The following is a 22,220-nucleotide window of genomic DNA, read 5'->3' on the forward strand; positions in this document are numbered from 1 at the left end:
GGGAGAAAATATGTGTAATGGAGTGAAATATGGGCTCCAGAAGGGAGCACTTGAACAAAGTACCCTGTAGACATAGTCCAGTCTCTACCGTTGGTAGATCACTTGAACACCAGGGAGTGTTTGTACTCTGCCAAGAAGAAACAATCCCACCTCTGACCACAAAAGCTGCTCCACCCTAGCAGACCAATGCCTAGCACCTGGACATAGCTCTGTGCTGCTGGGAATATCCCCTGGAGATGTGCCTACCTTTACAGTGCAATGAAGGTGTCAACATTGGTGCTTCGGAGGGAATATCTTTGGCCGCAGATGGTGGATGCGAAGGTACTATTTATTGGTCTGAATGGTGCTGGAAATCTTGCTCCAAGTTTGCTTCCTCTTCGCCTAACCCAAGTCCCAATTCAGAGGCTCAGAGAAACGACACCATGGTGGTTTCTGTGGGCCAGTTTCTCCACAACTAAACCAGTTACCAATGCAGGGGGGAGGGTGGAACTGAGCAGCCTCAGCTGCCCTTTTGAGATCAGGCAACACCTTAACTTTACTGCTAAAATATTCCTGTTTAGACAAGCCTAACAACGCGGGTGGCACTGTGGGTTAAACCACAGAGCCTAGGGCTTGCCGATCAGAAGGTCGGTGGTTCGAATCCCCGTGACGGGGTGAGCTCCCGTTGCTCGGTCCCTGCTCCTGCCAACCTAGCAGTTCGAAAGCATGTCAAAGTGCAAGTAGATAAATAGCGGGGAGGTAAACGGCGGGAAGGTAAACGGCGTTTCCGTGTGCTGCTCTGGTTTGCCAGAAGCGGCTTTGTCATGCTGGTCACATGACCTGGAAGCTGTACGCCGGCTCCCTCGGCCAATAATGCGAAATGAGCGCTGCAACCCCAGAGTTGGTCACGACTGGATCTTAATGGTCAGGGGTCCCTTTACCTTTTTACCCAGATGTTTAGAAAGTTGAGGTTATTTTAAACTGCTTTAGTATTTTAACTTTTGTATGTTTTAGAGCAGGGCTGTAAACTTTTCTAGATTTTACTGCTTTATCTTTTATGAGAACTGCTTTGAGGATTTTTACAAACAAGCGGTGTATAAATTTTTATGAAATGAATGAATAAATCTCTGAAGTGATACTTGGGAGGGGCAGGGAAATCATGCTGGAAGGAGCTGCACTTTTCTCTGAGGCTGTTCCCCTCTCAAGCAGTTGGTTAATTTCAGCAGGGGGAAGGGGAGCAAATTCCTTTTGGGTTCTCCCTTTTGGATTAGAACAGTTTTGCCAAGTATTTCTGCTCTAAGGCAGTGGCAGACAAGCCATGACTCCAGAAGCTGCTGAACTCCAGTTCCCAATAAACCCAGGCAACATGGTCAATGGTCAGATATAAAGGGAGTTTTGTTATTTTGTTTCTTATTTAAGGAAGTTAGATCCTGGTCTTCAGTCAAACAGGCTCCCAGGATGGCTTATGGATCACTTTAAAAAAGAAAAGACAGTTGTACTCTAGCAGCATCTAGATCAGGCACAGGCAAACTTGGCCCTCCAGATGTTTTGGCCTACAACTCCCATGATCCCTAGCTAACAGGACCAGTGGTCAGGGATGATGGGAATTGTGGTCCAAAACATCTGGAGGGCCGAAGTTTGGGGATGCCTGGTCTGCTCACTCCCAAAGCACTTATTGAAATCAGCTGTGCTAGAGCAAGAAGTAATTCAACATCTGGATGACTTTATCAAAGTTATAATTCATAAGCCCTGACTAGACCACACTGTAGATAACTCTTGTATACATTGGATTTCTTTCCATAACTATTTTCTCCCACTTTCCCTTGTCTGTGAAACACTCCACCCTAAACCTTTGCTTACATAAACATAGAAGCTCTTGAACAGTTGGAAGTGAACTTGGAGAATTTGGGAGGTATATTCATTTTGCCTTTATAAATAACCACAAGCACTTTCAGCAGGAACCAGCCTTATTACTGTTCTGCCATCAAATGCCTCAATGTCTTCTTTATTATTACATTCCTTTTCCTGTCTTTTGATCCCAAGGAGCCCCCAAGGTGACTTTAAGAGTTCACAAGTAACAATAAAGTTGTATCGAGAATTAATACACCACCACTTCTCGGCACACAATAATAAACTATAGCTACGTGTGCCTCGGTATTGAAGTTAAGTATCTTATTCTTTCACACAGGCTATCTGCTCAGTATTACTTGGAAAAACTTGCCATCTCCCTCTTGTCTCTTAAATTGCTTTCCAAACAGAACTTTTGAGTACCCAAGTGTTTTATGCTTGGTTCTCATATTTCATGTGTTTTTAATACAAGATTTCCCAGAGTTTCTTTTAATTTAATCACAAATCGTATGGAGCAGCTTTTAAGGGCCTTTATTTCAGTTCTCCATAAATTTCTGGTGCTCTTCCTGTTGATATCTTTGGTGCCCTCTGAGGTCTGGGTGGCCACTTTAGTCCACTTTTCCCCCTTTTTTTTACTGATCCATTTCCTTCCCGCCAAAGGGTCACATGAAATATGTATAAAGTTTGCATATGCTGATATATGTATATGCATGGATTCAAATTTTAAAACAATCACCATAAGTTATTACTATAATTAAGCAGAAATACAATAGACCTCCCCATAGAGGGGGATACTGTTGTCATGCCCCACTGCTTTTGAGATTCCTAAGGCATTTGGCTGATCACAACTACACACTGAGTGTACTGGACTAGACAGCTGCTGCCTAAGACCACAAGCGGAGTGCAAGGCAGAAGTTGAATCTGATGGCCCAACAGTGAACCACCAATTTGGCCCCAGATTTGCTATTGCAACAAAACAGCAATATCTCAGTTTCTTGGGCAGGTAGCTTACTTGTCTCACCAGCTTGCCTTCTGAGTATGGCAGAGGTGGAGGTTCTGAGCCTCAAAACACTAAAACACTCATTTAATTCCACCTGTTTAACAGAAGGCGAGCCAGTTCGTTTCCCATCCAAATTAATCCTCTAATCCTCTAATAAATATACTTTGATTCATCCATGAATGGGTATCAAATTAAATTACAAATTAATATCTCTCCCAGATCAGTTCATCTTCAATTAATTCACCCACAACTAATTTTCTACTCAAGTTCTGCTCCAAATCTATTCCCCTTCACTTAATTTTGCTATTTGTTATTCATTTATTTCCCTAAAGTAAAAACCCTCCCAGATCACCAAAAAGCAATTTGAGAAAATAAAAGTGTCTGCATTAATGTTTACAGGTCTTCTTCTTCTTTGGCAATCACTTGTAGCCGAGTAAGATTATCTTCCATAAACACGGTTTTAACAATGAGTCCGTAAGTGACTGTGGAGGCCGATTCTGGATCCACACGTTCTTCCACAGTGGGGACATTGGTTTCCGGGTGGGAGTTGATAACGGTGTGGATTTGCCAAGCGTGCCTTCCTCTTTGCACATTTCTCCCTCGTGTCCTGAGTTCGAGTGTCTTCAAAGCCCACGACACCTTTGGTAAAGGCTGTTCTCCAATTGGAGCTCTCGCAGGCAAGTGTTTCCCAATTGTTGGTGTTTATACTACATTTTTTTAGATTTACCTATAGGTGTGTGGACAAGACTGGGGCTTCTAAATGAGCGATTCCGTGTACAAAAGCATGCACTTTACATGGCCAATCCTGTCTCCTCCTACTATGCAGAGCTCAGTGTCATTCCCAACTAATAATGAATTGACAAAGCCGGAAGTATAGTCTATGTCAAGAGAGAGGCAATTTCTATAGGAGTTACTTGTGTTACATTCTCTCACTTTTCACATGCACATTTCTTTAATAAGGAAAGCATTGAGAAATATCTCTACTCTGAGAGATATCCAGACTTACTTTTGTGCCATGTATTCCACACATAGGTCTTCATTTTCCAGATCCATGTCCAAGTAGGGTTTTGTCCCGCTACTTTCCCTGAGAAAACACACCCTTTGCTGCTCAATCAGAACAAACAGCAATCAGCAATTAGGTAAATGGTGTGGATGCAACCTTAATGTGGTTCATGCGTGGAAGAACCATTGTTCCTGCATCTGCCACAGGAGATGTGATTCGGCCCAATATCAGCAAAACAATGGTGGGTTTTTAAAAAATATATATTCTGTGTTAGAGAATAAAAAGATCTAAGCTCTTACAGCAGCTTTGTGCAGAGAACAAGAATAGTGGCTTAAACAAAAGTTGCCTCAATGATGCTTTGAGACAGAAGCCATGTTCAGTTAATTCTCTACAAAGTAGTATTGTTACAAGTTCAACACATCTGTTGGTTCTTGCATGTGTGCCTACCACCTATGTGGTCCTCTAAAACTTGCCTTCTATAGAGGTGCTTGCTATACTAAATAATAATAATAATAATAATAATAATAATAATAATAATAATAATAGATATTTTTATTCCCCAGCCACTCTGGGCGGCTCCCGACAGAATATTATAAACACAATAAAAGATCAAACATTAAGAACTTCCCAAAACAGGGCTGTCTTCAGGTGTCTTCTAAAAGTCAGATAGTTGTTTATTTCCTTGACATCTGATGTGAGGGCGGGCGCCACTACCGAGAAGGCCCTCTGCCACATGAAAAAATCACTTCCACCAGGGGCCCACAAGCCAGAGCAAGACCCTTGGATCGTGCTGCAGAGTCCCAAGTTAGAGACCCCTTGCATGTTACATTGTCAATGAGTTTTGGTGTTCCTATAGTGTTGAGTGATGTGGCTAAACTGACATCTCTCGGTCCAGTAATGATTGATGGCTCTTCATTGGCTTCTTATCATGCACTGTCTGTAACAGCCTTGGATGCCTGCAGTTCTATGCTTGTTAGGCTGTGACAGTAGCTATTAACGTCCCAGACTAGCACAGATTGCTCTGATGATTCTGTGTAATGGTTGTGCCTGAATGAAAGCAGCACATTAAGTGTGTGATTATTTATCCTCCTTCACTCCGGCTTCTAATAACACTTTGACAAATGGCTGCTGTTTAGGAAATGTTTAAATTTTCTGCAGTGAACGCTTCTTCTGTTTTAGAGTTAGTAGAATGGCTGGTGCCAACTATGTATTCAAGAAGAAAGGACCCTCATCTACCGTAAGGGAATTCCTTATGCCATCTTTCCCCACTCCAGCCTCTTGTGCCCCCTAAAGCTGCACCTAAGAGTTGGGGACAGCACCCCCAAAAAAGAAAGAAATGTGAGGGGGAGAGTCAATAGTTCGCAGGTCAGGTCTGCCAATTTTTATGGCTTAGACTTTGAGTGAACTAATTGCACAGCGGTGAAGGTTTGTAGAGTATATTTTTGCCCCTGGTTCTTCTGCGTTCTCACCTGCATAAACATATCTAGAGTTACAAACCACAAGTGTTCCTTCAAATTGCAATAAGGTAAGTAGATGCTTCCCTCCCATTGTAAATAAGCTGGGCGAAGTTTTACATCCAAATCGAGGTACCCCTGGGCAGTGGGCCAGCAGGGGCTAGCCAAGGATGGAAGCATTCCTAAAATGGGGTAAGGGGGAACTCAGCCAACCCACAGTCATTCTTTCCCAACCATTCTTCTAGCAGAGCTGCTTCAAATATTTGAAGGGGGGAGGGGACGCGACTTCAATGGTGCCCACCTCTGCTAGGCTTGACCTTTCTCCTTGTCCTGTCACTTGATAGGGATCTGGGCAGCTGGCCTGATTCTGCACACAGATCTGCTGCCATCACATGCAGTTTAGCCCTAAAAGAAGGGTGGTTTGGTCCTCCACCCAACTGTGGGCTTCTCTCAAGGTTGGGCAGTGGCCAACTACTTGATGTCAAGAAACTGCTTTGAAAAAATCTATGGAAAGCCAGTGCTTTGAAATGGGGAGGATAATGGCAGCCTCGTTAGATGTGTACACTTGGGGCCAGCATAACACTTCTCGAGTTTCCAATCCCCCCAACTCTTCTTTTTTGTAAACAGAATCAGCCAAATAGGAAGTAAAATTCGGCAGGTCTCTGTGGAGTCTTGATTCCCGACCCTTGTCTGGCGTTAAATATACAACTAAAAAGCTACTTTTCCCTCATTGTGGCATGCTATGAAATTAACTTTTATGGCAATATGCTAGTTCAGAGACCGCCAAGCCGTTTGGGCCCAAGGGCTCATTTGGAAATTGGATAAAATTACATGAGCAACACACACACACACACACACACACACACACACACACACACACACACACACAGCAACCAAGCACATACTACAACTGTGTTGGGTACCAAAAACTGTTGCTTTCAAGCCTCTTTTCATCAAGCCAAGTGGGGACATTCCCCCGTGGGCACCAGAGAATGTCTCTGTGGGTGCTGTGGGTGTAGCCAAGGGGGAGAAAGGAGGGGCAGCTGCCCCCACTAAATCAATAAAAATAGCTAACTGAGGTTTTGCCCCCCCCTAACAAATCCATTAACAACCCCTGGACTTGGTGTTGCTCATTGTTGTGTAATGTACTCGGTTCGCTTCTGTGAGAGTCCGGGGCAATGCTGTACAGCTGTTTTTTGACTTATCACTTAATTACCATTACAAGGTTTCCAGAAAGATCAGAACCTGGGGGGGGAGAGAATGTGACAAATGAATTAGGAAGGTAAACATTGGCCATCTGTTGAACATCTCCTAGAAGAAGAAGAAGAAATTATACTTCTACAACCAAACCTGTAAATAAGAATCCAGAGATCTGGTGAGAAATGGTGCTGCCGTGGGGATATTTTTCTCCCTATATCAATAGAAAAATAGGGTGCCTTGATTTTATGCCCAGCCTTTCCTGTCTTCGAGTGCTAGTTGAAACATTAGATTACAAGAAAGGAATATTAAAGAGTTATTTAGGGGTTGTTGTTTTTTTCTTCTCAGTGCTAAATTACTGTGGAGTAACACAAGCTAAGGAGGTGGTAAGTGGGCTTGTATGTTTGGCTTTTCTAGTTCCAGTTGGCTGGCACTCTAGGAGCAGATATTCTTGGAATATGCCATCTGGCAAACTGGCAAACACCCTGACCACGATAAACGACCGGTTTGGCTTGCAAAGTTCCACTCAAGGATTAACGCCTTCCATCTTCGCAGCATGCCTGCAGCCTCCAGGGTACAGTAAGCAGCATTTCTGGCAAGAGATGAATATGAACTGCTATTCATCCTGCTGCCTATCCTACAGATCTTTAGCTGAGAGACCTAGAAAATGAAAGGCAATTCCTAATTTTTACTTACGTGTGTGTGAACAGGTGTCCCATTGGACACAAAAGTGGCTCAATATTTTGGATACGGTGGAGCAAATGCCTCCTTTTCTTTTGGCCTCTTATTGTCAATTTATACCGGTAGATAAATCCACAGTTTTAAGTCCTCTTATCTGTAAGCAGCTGGCAATTTGAATGAAGATTTTATTCCAGCCAAAACAATAATAAAATTTGCTTTGAGCCCCCTCTCTCCATTTCCCTGAAAAGTTGCAGAAAGTCTTTTCACTGACAGGAAAGGGAGTTTCTCCCCCTAGTGCTAATTTCTGCATGGGAGGGGAATAGACAAATTGCACACAAATTGTGGCAGGGGAGGGAAGTGTTAAACCTCCCCCCTCCCATCTGCTATGATATTGATAGAAATTGTGCCTGACATTTAATTTACCAATCACAGTGCATGTGATTTAATCACATTGTTAACATGTAGTGTAGTTAGGCCCTTAGGAAGGCTTTCACCCTTGCATTGATCTTAAGCAACCATCTTGGCAAGTTTTGCAATTTTAGTGCAAAGCAGAAAATTCCACAAATAGTGGCAAAAGTCTCTCTGGAGCACTGTGGGTAGTGTAATCTTCTGGGCTGGCCTTTTTGTGGGATTTGGTGCACAGCCACACAATAGGAAGGGACTGGCTGTGAGATGTTGTGTTGAAGTCTCCAGTAGGGATGGGCAAATGTCAGTGTTGGTTTCTCTCAATTTCTGTAATTTCTAATCTCAATTTCAATTTGCCACTTTCAACACCAGTTTTGCATTTCTCTTCCCTTCTCCAAGACCCCATGAAAATTGTTCAGTATTTTAGTGCACTTTTCTCCTACCTGTACATATTTTTGCAAGCAAATTCCTCTTATGCAATGCATTTTTGTAGATTCAACTGGGCCAGATTCAACAGATTCACAATAAGCTGTACTCATGCAATGGGGCTCCCTGCTTCTCCTCTCCCCACATGCCGCTGTGCCCTCCCCAAATTGGCTTAAAAGGATTAGGAGACACCCCCCCCCCGCAGAACAGCATGAGGAGAGAGGAGAGGAGAAATTGTTTCATCAGGCAAGCAGAAATGATCTCCTTTGCGTGGTGTTGAATTCCACCCTTTAGTTATTTGGAGAACTCCATCGCAAAATTTAGACAAGTGTGAATTTTGAAGTATATCTGTTTTTTCAGTTGGCATATTAGTTCATGAAGTACCAATTAGGTAGGTTTAGATTAAAATGTGAATAGAACTGAATTGATCCCCCCCATCCCTAGTTTCTAGGAACTGAATTAATATATTTCTGAGACTACTTGTATAGAAGAGAAGAACATTCCTGAGTTTATTTTGATTTTGTCTTTACCTTAATATATGTATTTTTTATTTTAAATATTCCTTTTCCTTTCAACAGCTGGACCTAAGGGCAAATGGCTGTCATCCAGCTTAATAGCCAATTTGATTTATTGTTGTTGCCGTGTTGCGTGTAGATAAGGATTTCAGATCTTTGCAGGATCCAACCTTTTGTTTAAGTTGGCTAAGTTGAAATGTTTACTTACAGGAACCCGGCATCTGTTCCATGAGAACTGCAGGTTTCCCTTGCTTGGTGATACTCCACAAGTGTTTAGCTTGAATCTCCTGGCTCCCCCAGAGCAGTGCCTTGAGGGTGAAATTCTTAATGGAATAAGGTTGGACTAAAGATTTGAAAAAGTAGGTTGTGTTCTTAGCATGAAAGGGACATAAATCATAGAATCATAGAGTTGGAAGAGACCACAAGGGCCATCCAGTCCAACCCCCTGCCAAGCAGGAAACACCATCAAAGCATTCTTGACATATGGCTGTCAAGCCTCTGCTTAAAGACCTCCAAAGAAGGAGACTCCACCACACTCCTTGGCAGCAAATTCCACTGCCGAACAGCTCTTACTGTCAGGAAGTTCTTCCTAATGTTTAGGTGGAATCTTCTTTCTTGTAGCTTGAATCCATTGCTCCGTGTCCGCTTCTCTGGAGCAGCAGAAAACAATCTTTCTCCCTCCTCCATATGACATCCTTTCATATATTTGAACATGGCTATCATATCACCCCTTAACCTTCTCTTCTCCAGGCTAAATATACCCAGCTCCCTAAGCCGTTCCTCATAAGGCATCGTTTCCAGGCCTTTGACCATTTTGGTTGCCCTCCTCTGGACACGTTCCAGCTTGTCAGTATCCTTCTTGAACTGTGGTGCCCACAACTGGACACAGTACTCCAGGTGGGGTCTGACCAGAGCAGAATACAGTGGTACTATTACTTCCCTAGATCTAGATGCTATACTCCTATTGATGCAGCCCAGAATTGCATTGGCTGGGACCTCTTCAGATGTTCTTGGGACTTAGGTTGCAATCCTTACCCCCACATACCCAACTGAATTTGAAATGACTCCTCAGAATTGTGCTGGTATTTCTATAGGCCTATCTGCCTCCAATGAAACTTACTCATGAAGGAAAACATGAAAAAAATGTAATTATTAGTTCACTCCATTCTTTTCCTGCGCCTGTGTTTCCACTGTCAGCTATATTGTCCATCTTTGATCGGGTCTGCATAGAAATATCGAGGCTCCGTTTTTCCTAAAAGGAGGAGGTTGTGCCGTGATCTCTTGACACAGCTAACAGAGCTTTGCTTTGGTTCTAATACCTGGGTAGCAAAACATACCTTCCTCTCTTTGAACAAAAGCTCCTATATTGTGGCCTGACGGTGTGACAATGGTGCAAGGGAATCACCAAACAAAACCTCTTGGTTGAGTAGACCCCCCCCCTTGAAGCCCCTTCCTAATAATGCTCTGTTATGGTGTAGCATCATTCCAGGAGGGTTTTAGGTGCAAAGAAAAGTTCTGTTAGCTGTGTCAAGAGATATTCTTATGTTCTGTTAGCTGTGTTCAGGATATTCTTATGTTCCTTATGAGTTGTGCTGTAACAACAACAACAACAACATTTTTTCCAAGAGCAGCAAGGTTGTCAACAACAAGAGGCATCTCCCCCACTCCTGAAATAGTGTCAAAATATCCTCTTCCATCCTTGCCTTCATAGTGAGATAGCAAATGACTGGGGCGGGGGGGGGGGGAGCAATGACAGTGTTTTATCCCTGTCCTATTGCAGCCTCTTCACTCAGTGTTCTGGAGGTTCTGCTTCCATATTTCATGCTGCCAGAGAAGCATAGCTGTCAACTTTTCCCTTTTCTCGCGAGGAATCCTATTCGGAATAAGGGAATTTCCCTTTAAAAAGGGGGAACGTTGGCAGCTATGCACAAACTGTCACAAACTGCATTTTTTCCAGTGCAGTAAAACAATGCTTTGCAATTTTCCTTTTGATGGGAACAAAATATGGTGCCTCTTTCAGTCCCTATCCTGCTCCAGCTTGTTCTGTACAAGGGAACATTTTGCGCTGTGATTCGTTGTTATTGGGTGTGCTTGGCTTCTTTTCAGCCTTTTCAGTGTAAAGTAAGCAAAGCTTGTGTGTTAGCAACAGGAAAACAATGGGGACCTCAACCCAGGGGATGAACAAGTGCCTTAGAAACCAGTTGAGTTGATGTTCAAAGCAGACAGAATGTACTTTTCAGTTTCAAACTGAATCACATGTGCAAAGAAGAATAAAAATCCTATGAATACTGAGAGCATTTATGCCATTCTTCCACAGCCTGGCACCTTCTAGCTGCTTTGAACTACAACTCCCATCAGCCCCAGCCAGCACACCTGTAACATAGGAATCCATACTGATTATGGTTGAGGGGAGTTGTTGTCTAGAAAAGCTGGAGGGCACCAGGTTGAGGAAGCCTGGTTGTACAGATACATCCTGACTGACTTATACAAGTCTCTGTTGCAAGTCTCCTGAGAGAGAGTTGTGCTCATTCACTTTAGGTTACGTGTATGGGGATTCCTTCCTTTCCTGCTCTCCGATGTTAATGGAGGAGTGACATTAGCAGTCAATATAATGCATACAAGGAGCACAACGGAAATGTTTCTTCTCCACAAACCTAGAAAGAAGAAAGCTGAAAGTCCAGCAGGAAAGACAAATCCATGTGCAGCACAGATGTCTGTGCATCACTCTTGCGCCATATTGCTTCCTTTCCCATCTAGATTTTCCTGCCTTCAGTAGGGCTTCCTCCATTCAGCTGCTTGATTTATTTCCTCTTCCCTTCCCGACACTCCATTCCCAGCTGCATCCTTACACAGAACTGTTTCCCCCATGTGGGTGTAGAATTAAGAATGAAGCTGCCTGTGTGGGTGAGAGAGAGAGAGAGAGAAAGAAAGAGAGTGAACACCTTTCCTGAATCCAAAAGGTTCCAGGTTCAGTCCTTGGCATCTCCAAGTGGAACTGGAAATATCCTCTATCTGAAGTCCTGGAGCATCACTGCAAGTCAGTGTAGACAATTCACAGTGCAAAGTAGATGGGCTGTGGTCTCCTTTTGAACGAGAATCCTTAAAAAATCTCAGGCTGCCCTGAAGACCAACATATTTATTTTGGAATAAACTTTTGAGGACTACAGTTCACTTCATCCATGTTATTTTGAGTTGCAGGTGAGGGGCAGTGTAGACAGCAAGCAAAAGGAGAATGAATGAATGATAAATTTTAATTTATATCCCGCCCATCTGGCTGGGTTTTTCCAGCCACTCTGGGTGGCTTACAACATATATAAAAACACAACAAAACATCAAACATTAAAGAACAAAATATCCTATACAAGCAACAAACAAACCAATAAATCAATAGAAATCAATAATAACAACAATAATAAACAGTTTACAGTTATACCCAAATTAAAATAAACACTGACTCCAACTAAACATTTAACCAGCACCAACCCGACAAAAACAAAACAGAGGAGCTAAAATTAGAACCATTTAAAACATTTTAGTCAGTTGCCACAAACCAAGAGTTGTTGCAGCAATGCCCCAGTGGCCTCCCATGAGCCCCTTTTGGCTGTTCAGGGTGAGTCTGGGCCGCGTCCCCCAGGCCAGGTAGAAATGGGCCTTGCAGAGAGCACCAAGACAGTGACAGTGACAAAATTAACAGTGGGAATTCACAAAACTCTGACGGGTGACCCAGACACCCTGGCAACACTTCCACACTGCCATGCCTAGAAAGCATGGGTCTGAGCGGTTTTCCTCTCTTGACCTACACTTTCTAGGCATGGGCCTAGTATTCTGCTTTCCAAAAGAAAACCCACTCTTTAGCAATAGTTCGGAACAAATGGCAATCTGGGGAAAACTTGATTTGCCATTTGCTGGCAATTGCCAACTGATCTCTAGAGAGTGGTTTTCTCCAGAGGGAAATGGCAAGACAAGAGGAAGCATGGACAAACTCTTACAAAAACCCATTGCCCCAATTCAACTTGCAAATGATTGCACTGCGTGTTGCAGGTGGATGAAAGTTACTGGAGGCTTATTACCACTTTGTGGTATTTGTATTTATTTGCCAGTAAAGAAATTGAGCATAGATGTCCACAGCTTTACTATTGAGAAATCTCTGGATACCCCCCGCCTCCCAAATCTTCAAGGAATTCTACTTTGTTCTCTGAACTTCAGTTTGAATGCTGGACTCTATAAACACATTTACATATGAGGAAAGGAGAGGAGTTGGGAGCAGAAAGACATACCCTCTGGTCACTGTAGAAGCCAACTCATGTTCTTAACATAGTATGGTACTGAGCAGGAATGCTTTGCCAAGACTATTTACAGGTCCCAGGTATGCTTCAGGCAACCTGCCTTGATAGAAAGTGAGAATGAGGAATCACTGCCCAGTGAGTGCATTCAGACCAATCCCATTTTTGCTGTAACTAGAATGTTGGTTTGGGGACCCAGGTGGCGCTGTGGGTTAAACCACAGAGTCTACCGTGTTTCTCATATTATAAGACACGTCTTATATTTATTTTTTCCTCAAAAAAACACACTATGGCTTATTTTCAAGGGATGTCTTATTTTTTTCCTCCTCCTCCTGCCGCGGCTGGCATTGCTGCTGCTCCTATCACTATGTCTTATTTTTGGGGTATGGCTTATATTCCTTGAATGCTTAAAAATCCTGCTATGGCTTATTTTATGGGGATGCCTTAAAATATGAGAAACAGGGTAGGGCTTGCTGATCAGAAGGTCAGCGGTTCGAATCCCTGCAACGGGGTGAGTTCCCATTGCTCGGTCACAGTTCCTGCCCACCTAGCAGTTTGAAAGCACATCAAAGTGCAAGTAGATAAATAGGAACCGCTCCAGCGGGAAGGTAAACGGTATTTCCGTGCGCTGCTCTCGTTCCCCAGAAGCAGCTTTGTCATGCTGGCCACATGACCCGGAAGCTCTCTGTGGACAAACGCCGGCTCCCTCGGCCTATAGAGCGAGATGAGCGCCGCAACCCCAGAGTCGGATACAACTGGACCTGATGGTCAGGGGCCCCTTTACCTTTACCTAGAATGTTGGTTTAAGACATCAAACATGCCGTGGACTTTGAAGACACTCGAACTCATGACGCAAGGGAGAAACATGCTAAGAGGAAGGCACGCTTGGCAAATTCACACCGTGATCAACTCCTGCCCGGAAACCAATGTCCCCACTGTGGAAGGACGTGTGGGTTCAGAATTGGCCTCCACAGTCACTTACAGACTCATTGTTAAAACCATGTTTATGGAAGACAATCTTACTCGGCTACGAGTGATTGCCAAAGAAGAAGAAAAAGTCTATGCATTTTCCATTGGCCAATCTCTGCATACAATTAGTATACTCTGCACTCTTCCATATCTGTTCTGCGTATGAATGTAATGCAAAAATTCACAGTCAGTCTGTGATTTAATGCAACCTTCGCCCAAGGAATGTTATGTGCAATTTGCACAGCTCTCTTGGTAATCACCCTGTCTTTGTAAAGTAATTAACAATATCTCCTTAGCACCCCAGCTTCTGTCTGTCCTGCTGGGACCAAGATATTTACAGCTTTGTGGATTCCCTCCCTGCAGAGAGATGTCATCTCTCATTTATTCACCATGTTTACCATGGTCCTGGAAGGCTTTATGGCAGGAGGCAATAAAGATCTCATTTCAAATTTCTAGTGTAGCTTTTAGTGGTCAGAAACAGCAGTACTGTAGCTAGTAATTTTATGGACAGACAGGCTTCTGATTCTTTGTCTCTTGTGCTCTCAAAAACTACAAAAATTCAGCAAAATCAGTATGTGCACACATGTGCATGGGTGTGCAAGTTTGCCTAATTTTGTAGAATTGCAGCACAGTTTGAAATTCCTACTTCTTAAATACTTGGTTCTCACTCTGACTACTGTTCTCTAATCTCATATAACTTTAATTTCCTTATTTACTAACACAAAAGCTCATGGACTTTCCTGGTCGGGAATGTGCTCCAGGCCTCTGATTATTTTGGCTGTCTGTATCTTTTGCAGCACTACAATATTCTTTTCAACCGAACCTGTACAGTGTTCTACTACAACACAGATTTATATGAGTATTATGATATGGCCATAAAATGAATGCGTGCAATTTGAATAACTGAATTTCCTATCCTTGAAGTTCTACCCTATAGGTAAAAGGTATAGAGTTTCATCAATTAAAGAGATAATTGGGTTCTTTAAGGAGTACTTGGCCATGTGTTTCCTAATCTGGATCTCTGTACTCAAAATGCTCTGCTAGCAGCAGACTCACTGAATTCAACGAGGTTTATACTACCAGGACATAGATAGTGATGTGTCCATGGTGTGAAGTGAGACCACATGAGGCCACCCACCTTGCTGAAGCTAAGCAGGTCTGTGTCTGCTATTTTATGAAATCACTTACACACTCATTCACTCTATCCACAAAACAATACTAGTCTGTTTCTGAATGGTTGACCTCCTGGGAATCACATGCGAGGGGACCACCTTGGGTTCTATGATGGAAGAAAGGCAGAATATAAATATAGGAATGACTATTGTGGTTCTGTAGAGGTTTAGTGTTCCATCCATGCAATCTAGGCAAAGTGTAGGACACATTGAGCACATTGAACTCAATGGAGCTGAAGTGTGCAGGTAAATTTAGTTTCTTGGCTATGTTTTTATTCCACCTTCTGACAATGAGTGTCTCTCAAAGACCCTCCTAAACTCTTTCCAGCCTGAATCAAGTTCATGCTCAACACTGGTGAGTGAGGCTCCTTAATTGTGTTGGAACAGTAGGTTATACTTTTCTTGAAAATCACATCTGCCACTGAGAATTGATTTCCCCCCTTTTCTTCCTCTCTTTTCACCTGTTTTTATAAACTGAGCCCTTTTATGTCTCTCTTTTGGAGGGAGAGGCCAGCAGGAAGGCATCAAAATAACCAGCGATGGGGAGGGGGTTTGTCTGTGACCTGCTGAGATTTTCTGTACTTGTAACAAGGAGTCTGGCTGCATGAGGTCAGTGAACAGAAGGACCAGAGTAGCCATACTACAGCCTGTTGCGATCATGACCTTTATTTCAATAGAAACTGGTAGCGAGAGGAAGGATGAACGATCTGAAGGGCAAGTCAGTGTCACAGTTGCAGTTCAGTCCCAGATGATGGCTCTGCTTATAGATAGGCAGCTTTGCAATATGTTTCCATTCAGTGGCAGAGCTTTTCAAGAGCCTGTCTTTTGTGTACGGGCCAAAAGATATGTAGGGTGGCAGTTTGAGAATGCAAGGCGAGTGCTGTGATAATTATAGGCATGGAACAGCTGCTCAAAACAGTCCCACAGGCAAACATTTGAGCTTGCGTCATAATCCCTTGTGCACAACCCTCCTCCCTGCCTGTTACACTTCTGTTTTCTACTATTTGGCTTTAGCCTGTCTTCTGTGTGCAAATGTGTACTGTAATTAGTTCACAGTGCATGTTCTAATATGAACTTGCACTGTTTCTGACGACTTGTTCTCCAAGTCACCTTTTGAGCATCTTAACATTACCAAAGAGTTCTGACCTCCTCTGTTGGTCTTTGAGAAACCATCAACACGGGGACAGAGGCATTGGCTTCTTCAGACGATGCAACTTCAGGCAATGTCCTCTGAACATTGAGGGGGACTTGCCCCCTCAAAAAGAAAATATTTGGGGGCCAAAACTGCCTCAGCCCCTAGGAGTCAGAGTCTATACATGGGAAGTTTCCAGACAACCTGTTTATTGAGCATTTGTTCTGTGCACAGAGAGGTTATAGGATGTTGTGTCAAGCAACTGTTTCCCCTCATTTTCTAGTTCATTCCCCATCGCTTGCCTTTTCTCCAGAAGTCTGGTGTAGGGGCAAGGATTGGGTTTTGTCGCACGAGAGTGCTAGATGAATTGAAACTATGAAACCTGAATTTGCCTGTAGGCAACGGCAAACGGAATCCCCACCCCAAAATAGTGACAGTCTGGAGGCCCCCATGTTAAGAGGAGACATGACAGGAGTGTATAAAATTATACATGGCATGGAGAAAGCGGGCATAGAGAAGTTTTTCTCCAGAATACTAAAGTCATGGACATGTGATGGTGCTGAATGTCAGAGGGTTTGGGCCAAAAATTAGGAAGTACTTCACAAAGGTGCATTGTTGAACTACAGAGTTCGCTCTCACAAAAGGCAGTGAGGCCACCCATTTAGATGGCTCTAAAGGCAGATTAGACAAATTCACAGAGGTGAAAGCTAGCAGTGGCTGCTAACCCTGGTGCATAGGAGCCAACTCCTAGGGGCTGAGGGGGCTTCATCCCCCCAATAAAATATTAGAGGGGGCCAGGTCCCTCCAAAGTTGATGGGCATTGCCATTCAAATGGTGCTCATGCACTGTGTCATGTGCAGGGCAGGGCTTACCTGCCCACCCCCAATATTTTATTCAAGTTCGCACCCCTGTCCTGATGGGTATGTTCCACCTCCACTCTCAAAGACAGCATGCTTCTGAATACCCATCTGAACCAAAGTCATTTTCTTACATGGCTTTGTTGTTGTAAGTCAGTCTGAGTTGCTTTTGCAAGAGAGAGAGAGAGAGAGAGAGAGAGAGAGAGAGAGAGAGAGAGAGAGAGAGAGAGAGAGAAGTGACTAAGAGAAAGAAAGAAAGAAAGAAAGAAAGAAAGAAAGAAAGAAAGAAAGAAAGACAGTTCTGGTGGGGCTAAATTTATCTGATTTAACAACCTTTGCCTCTCCATTTTTCTGTAAAGAAGCCCAATAAAATAATATTGGGCTATCAGTTATTTCAGTAGACCATATACCAGCTTTCTGCACAAGCAACATATTCTAGGCTATTGGCAGCCACATAAATAGCACCGTTCACATCTATTGTGGGCCAATTCCATCACTCAATGAGATTTTCCATGCACTGACTGTCCCTAGGACTCTCTTTGAACTGAGAACGGTTGGTATTCTGCAAAACTGCCTGCCTTCCCAGAGTTGATTTCTTCCCAAATGGAAGCCTTTGAAACATTGCACAGTCTTACTGTAGCAATACCATATCTGAAGAAATGACTCAATGTCGCTAAATACAACGTGGCATATTTTCATTTCTTTTATCTTTCCTGTAGATTGCTTTAACTATCCAATAGATGGACCTGCAACTCCAAAGAAGTTCAAGAATGTCCCTGAGCTTGACATCAGAGGCAGGTGCTCCTCTGTGTCCTCTGAGTGGGCCTTGGTAAGAGTTATCCCGGAGGAAGAGATGACGGAAAACAACCTTCTGGCTGTCCGGGTTATGGTGACCAGTGATGGAAGCAGGTATTTTGAGATGCTTGGATTTGGGAACTGAAACCAGCCTATTTCCCAGCAGGAAGGAGAAAACATGGATTAGGAAAAACCCAGGCATTGTAAAGTCTGTTTGTTAAAATAAACACAGGAGGTGGTATGGGGGAAGGAAGGATGATGCACCAGGAACATTATTTTTTACAGCTGCCTTGAACCTCTTGTGGGCATATGATTAACTTGCAGGAAATATTTACATCCTACACAAAGTTCTGAGTCAGTGCTTTGGGGGAGGGGGAGGGATTTAATTGAATCAAGACTGGTTCTGCCTCTTATAAAAATTACAGTATTTGAGGACTATTAGAGTTTTCAGGGAAGTAGCACTTTCTAGGCCACGATTTTCATCGCCTAAATATGAAGAAGTCCTGCCCTGTTTTGCACTTTAATTGCTTTAGCTCAATGGTAGCTGACATGGACTAAAACTCACATCATCCATCACCATTGGCCATTGCTGGCTGGGACTGATGGGACACAGAGTCCAACAACATCTGGAGGGGAGCACACTAGGTCCATTTATTGCAGCTCTCCTGGTTTGAACTTTGAAGAACCATCCAAAACCCAAAGATAGCAAAGTTTTAAGAAAAGAGGGGTTGGGCATTAGTTAAAATGCAGAGAATATGACTAGGGGCAAAAAATGGGGGAAATAAGTTTTTTTTGTTTTTTTTAAGGAGAGAGACACTTAATAAATAGCCCCTGAGAACAAGCACTCTGGGCAGCTCCCAACAGAATTAAAAGCACAATAAAACTTCAAACCTGAAAAAGTTCTACACACCTTATACATAAGCAAATAGAGAATGCTAGTGGTACAGCGATTAAGAGTATGTCTTTGCTTCTATTCCAAATTCTTGCATTCTGAATTAATTTTCGAAATGAAACAAATGCATGTTTGTTTATTCATTCATAATTGATTTCTTGGGGGGAGGGTGATGAAAATATAGAAGCAAATGGGAGGAGCAATTATTGGAACTGATGAGGCATGGCATTGCTTTGCTTTGCAAATGGACCCTTCTGTAGGCAGGGGGATCTTGGAGTGCTCTGAAAGTGTCAAGACATGACTGAACTGTCAAACCTGAAGCATAGAAACATTGACTTTAAAGATTTGCAAAAGCTTCCTGAGGCACTGCAAATTGATACAACAAGGGAACATTTTGTAGGGAGGAGGGGAATCTCAGAGTGCTCTGATGGTGACATGACATGAAAACTGTCCAGCTTGTTGAAGTGGACAGCAACTGGGAAGGATAGGAGAGAGATTCAATTCAGTTTTCATTTAAAAGTGAACCTACCTGATGTCAGGGCGGGTGTTGGGAACAGGTCAGCAGTAACTCACAAGGTGTCAGTGAAGTTAACGCTTTACTCAAAGAAACAGCTCAGGCCTAATGAGCACAGCAACTCTTCCCAGTAAGCCTTGCCCCAAAGAGGCAGTTGTGAGACTGATGGTCCCCACCTTCCCATAGCTCCCTAAGTCACTTCCTTCGGTTCCTTCCCAAGCAATCTGAGGCTCCATCGTCTTGCCTGTTTTTGCTCTGCCCTCTCCATGCCTCTTCAGTTTCTGGGAGACCAGGGGGATGAGAGCTGGTCAAAGCAGGATGGGGACACCCCCTAGCATCTTTAGCAGCCTGTCTCATATCTGTCTTGCTGCCCCTCACCCCTGCTCTCCAGCCTCTGCTTCTGCCTCTGAGTTTGGACTGCTGTCTGCCACAGCCTCTTCCTGCTCACTAAGCCCTGTTACCTCTTCCATTTCCAACACCTCCTCCTCCCAGTCTGCTCCCTCTTCTTCCTCTGACCACGCATCATCATCCCACCACCAATTCCCAGGCTCTGAACCATCTTCCCTTAAGGGTTCTCCAGCTGGTGTCTCCCACCATGACACCTGATTTGCACTTTCTGAAACAACAGTGAATTAAAACACAGCCATCCTTCAAAATTCACATTTCTCCAGCGAAGTAATGTGTAGAAAAATGCATGTATTTGAGTAAAGTTGCATATACTTACTAAAATAGCATAGAAAATAACATACAAAATACATTATATTAAGGGAAACTGACTTGCAAAAATGTGTGTATTAGGCAAAATTGCACACAAAAGCGTGTAAATTAGGAGACGTTCACACTAAAACACTGATTAATTTTCTTGAGTTCTTTCAACAACACCCCCCCCCCAAAAAAAAAAAATTGGGGAAAAGAGAAGCTGAGAGAAACAGAGGCTGACAGATCCACGAATCTCTAAGAGAATGTATCCTGTGGCATAAGAAAAGCCCACCAGTTCCGATGAAGAAACCCATGGGTTCCCATCAAGCTTAGTAAAAATATCTATGACATGAAACAGATTTCTGCATTAAATTCAGACTGCCTCAAAATCCTGGAAAGTGCTAAGTGTAATTGAAGAAGCTAGTGCCTTTGCAATCAGTGTTAAGCTACTGTGAATAATATTTGAGTTGCAACTGCTCAGCACTTTCCATTGACCCATGCTTATGAAGACAGAAGGGCAGCTGTGAAACATTTGATGGGCAGTTTTGTTCCACTTGCTGGCCATGTGTTATTATCGTGACAGGTCTTTCTCTTTTTTGCTTCTTAGCTCAGATCTAGAGCCTGGTTTTGATGGGGACGCATCTCTCTCTGAAAGTGATGCTCTATCTCTGTTCCCACTGCCTGAGCCAAGGACCGGTGACCCATCCCTACGAAAGCCTCTGTTGCGGAACACAAGCTTGGGGAAGAAGGAAGAAGGCCATGAAAAGTCCCAGGCTGCAAAGGGCAAGTTCTGTAACTATTCAATCTATTCACACCATCAAGGGGTCATTCAAAAGCTGTTGTTGTCTAGAGCATGATTGGATTTAACTGTGCAACTTGTGAATGTTGGGATTCCAAGTTTCCCAAAGCTTTTTAGCTTTCAGGAGATTGGCCTTAGCTTGCCCACACCTACAGTAGCCAGGAGAAGAGGGTGGAGCTCCTGCACCTTTAATAGTTAGATCTGCTGAAGATAGAGCAGGTTGTTGTTGTTTAGTCGTTTAGTCGTGTCCGACTCTTTGTGACCGCATGGACCAGAGCACGCCAGGAACTCCTGTCTTCCACTGCCTCCCACAGTTTGGTCAGACTCATGTTCGTAGCTTCGAGAACACTGTCCAACCATCTCGTCCTCTGTCGTCCCCTTCTCCTTGTGCCCTTCATCTTTCTCAACATCAGGGTCTTTCCCAGAGAGTCTTCTCTTCTCATGAGGTGGCCAAATTATTGTAGCCTCAGCTTCAGGATCTGTCCTGAAGCAGGTTAGATCTTCTGAAATGCCTCTAGCTCCAGAACTATTAACAGCACATGAGCTCTGCCATCTTTGGTAACTGACCACTCTAACCAGATTCCACTGTGACACAGCCAATGGCGGCCAGAGGGACTGTGACTCTAAAGCACTGGTGGGGAACCCTTGGCCCTCCAGGTACTTCTGAACTACAGCTCCCATCAGTTCCAGCCAATATGGCCAAAAGTCAGGTATAATGGGAATTGTAGTCCAGTAACATCTTGGTGATCATAGGATGCCCACCACTATTCAAGAGCAGAGGTTGGGAACCTGTGGCCCTTCAGATGTTGATGAACTGCAACTCACATCATCACTGGCCATTGGCTGTGCTTGCTGGTGGATGGGAGGTGTAGTTCAGCAATGTCTGGAGAGCCAATGGTTCCCCACACCTGCTCTAGAGAATGGGGAGGGGATCGTGGAATTAAAAAGAAAAACATCGCAGAATACATCCAAATAACTGAACACAACACCGCAAAAATGCATAGACCTGAATTTGCGTGCTTGCAAGGTACAGTAAGTGTCATTAAACACAATAATACTGATAGAATCCAGAATAGGTTTCATTCTTTTATTTTTCCATTTCCCCATTATTTCATTTTTATCCTTGTTTCGTTTCAAAAGACCAAGGTTTTTCATCATGACCTGTAACGGCTCTGCAACCACAGGCTTCTCCAGTTGCCTTTGATGTGAAATTGTTCAGAGAAATATCAAGTAGAGGTTAATTTGGTTTTTTGCTCTGACAGCACATTGCAAACATAAATTTGCAGAACAATAACTTGATAAAAAGAGGCAATATTTTAATCCAAGCACCCCAGGCAAAGAGCCTTGTATGAATTAAGTTGCTGTTTGAATAACGATTATCTTTTGAAATGCAACAGGGAGCTGAAGAGGTGTCCAGCTGAAGAGGACCATGTGTAATAACAGCAAAAGCCTTTCTCTTCCCCTTGCTTTGTTTTGGCCAAATAAAGCTCAACTTTCTTTCTCAAGATCAATCTATGTTACAAATGTTCCCCTTAGCTTGCTGTTATCTTACCTCCAAACCCTTCATTGTCACATGGTACACTATGTATTGTCTCCCTTT

The 22,220-nt window shown here is 43.4% G+C and overlaps 1 protein-coding gene across 1 annotated transcript in view; it reads left to right on the forward strand.

Annotated features, from left to right (window-relative positions):
* MICAL2 (microtubule associated monooxygenase, calponin and LIM domain containing 2) overlaps positions 1 to 22,220 on the forward strand; it is a 147,776-nt gene that overhangs the window by 93,228 nt on the left and 32,328 nt on the right. Inside the window, exons 26-27 of the mRNA XM_088667510.1 lie at positions 17,641 to 17,830; positions 20,429 to 20,604. Coding sequence (XP_088523636.1) covers positions 17,641 to 17,830; positions 20,429 to 20,604 — 366 coding nt within the window. The remainder of the gene's footprint in view (positions 1 to 17,640; positions 17,831 to 20,428; positions 20,605 to 22,220) is intronic.

The sequence above is a fragment of the Zootoca vivipara genome, chromosome 1 (assembly GCF_965207765.1).
Source record: "Zootoca vivipara chromosome 1, rZooViv2.hap1.1, whole genome shotgun sequence".
NCBI lineage: Eukaryota > Metazoa > Chordata > Lepidosauria > Squamata > Lacertidae > Zootoca > Zootoca vivipara.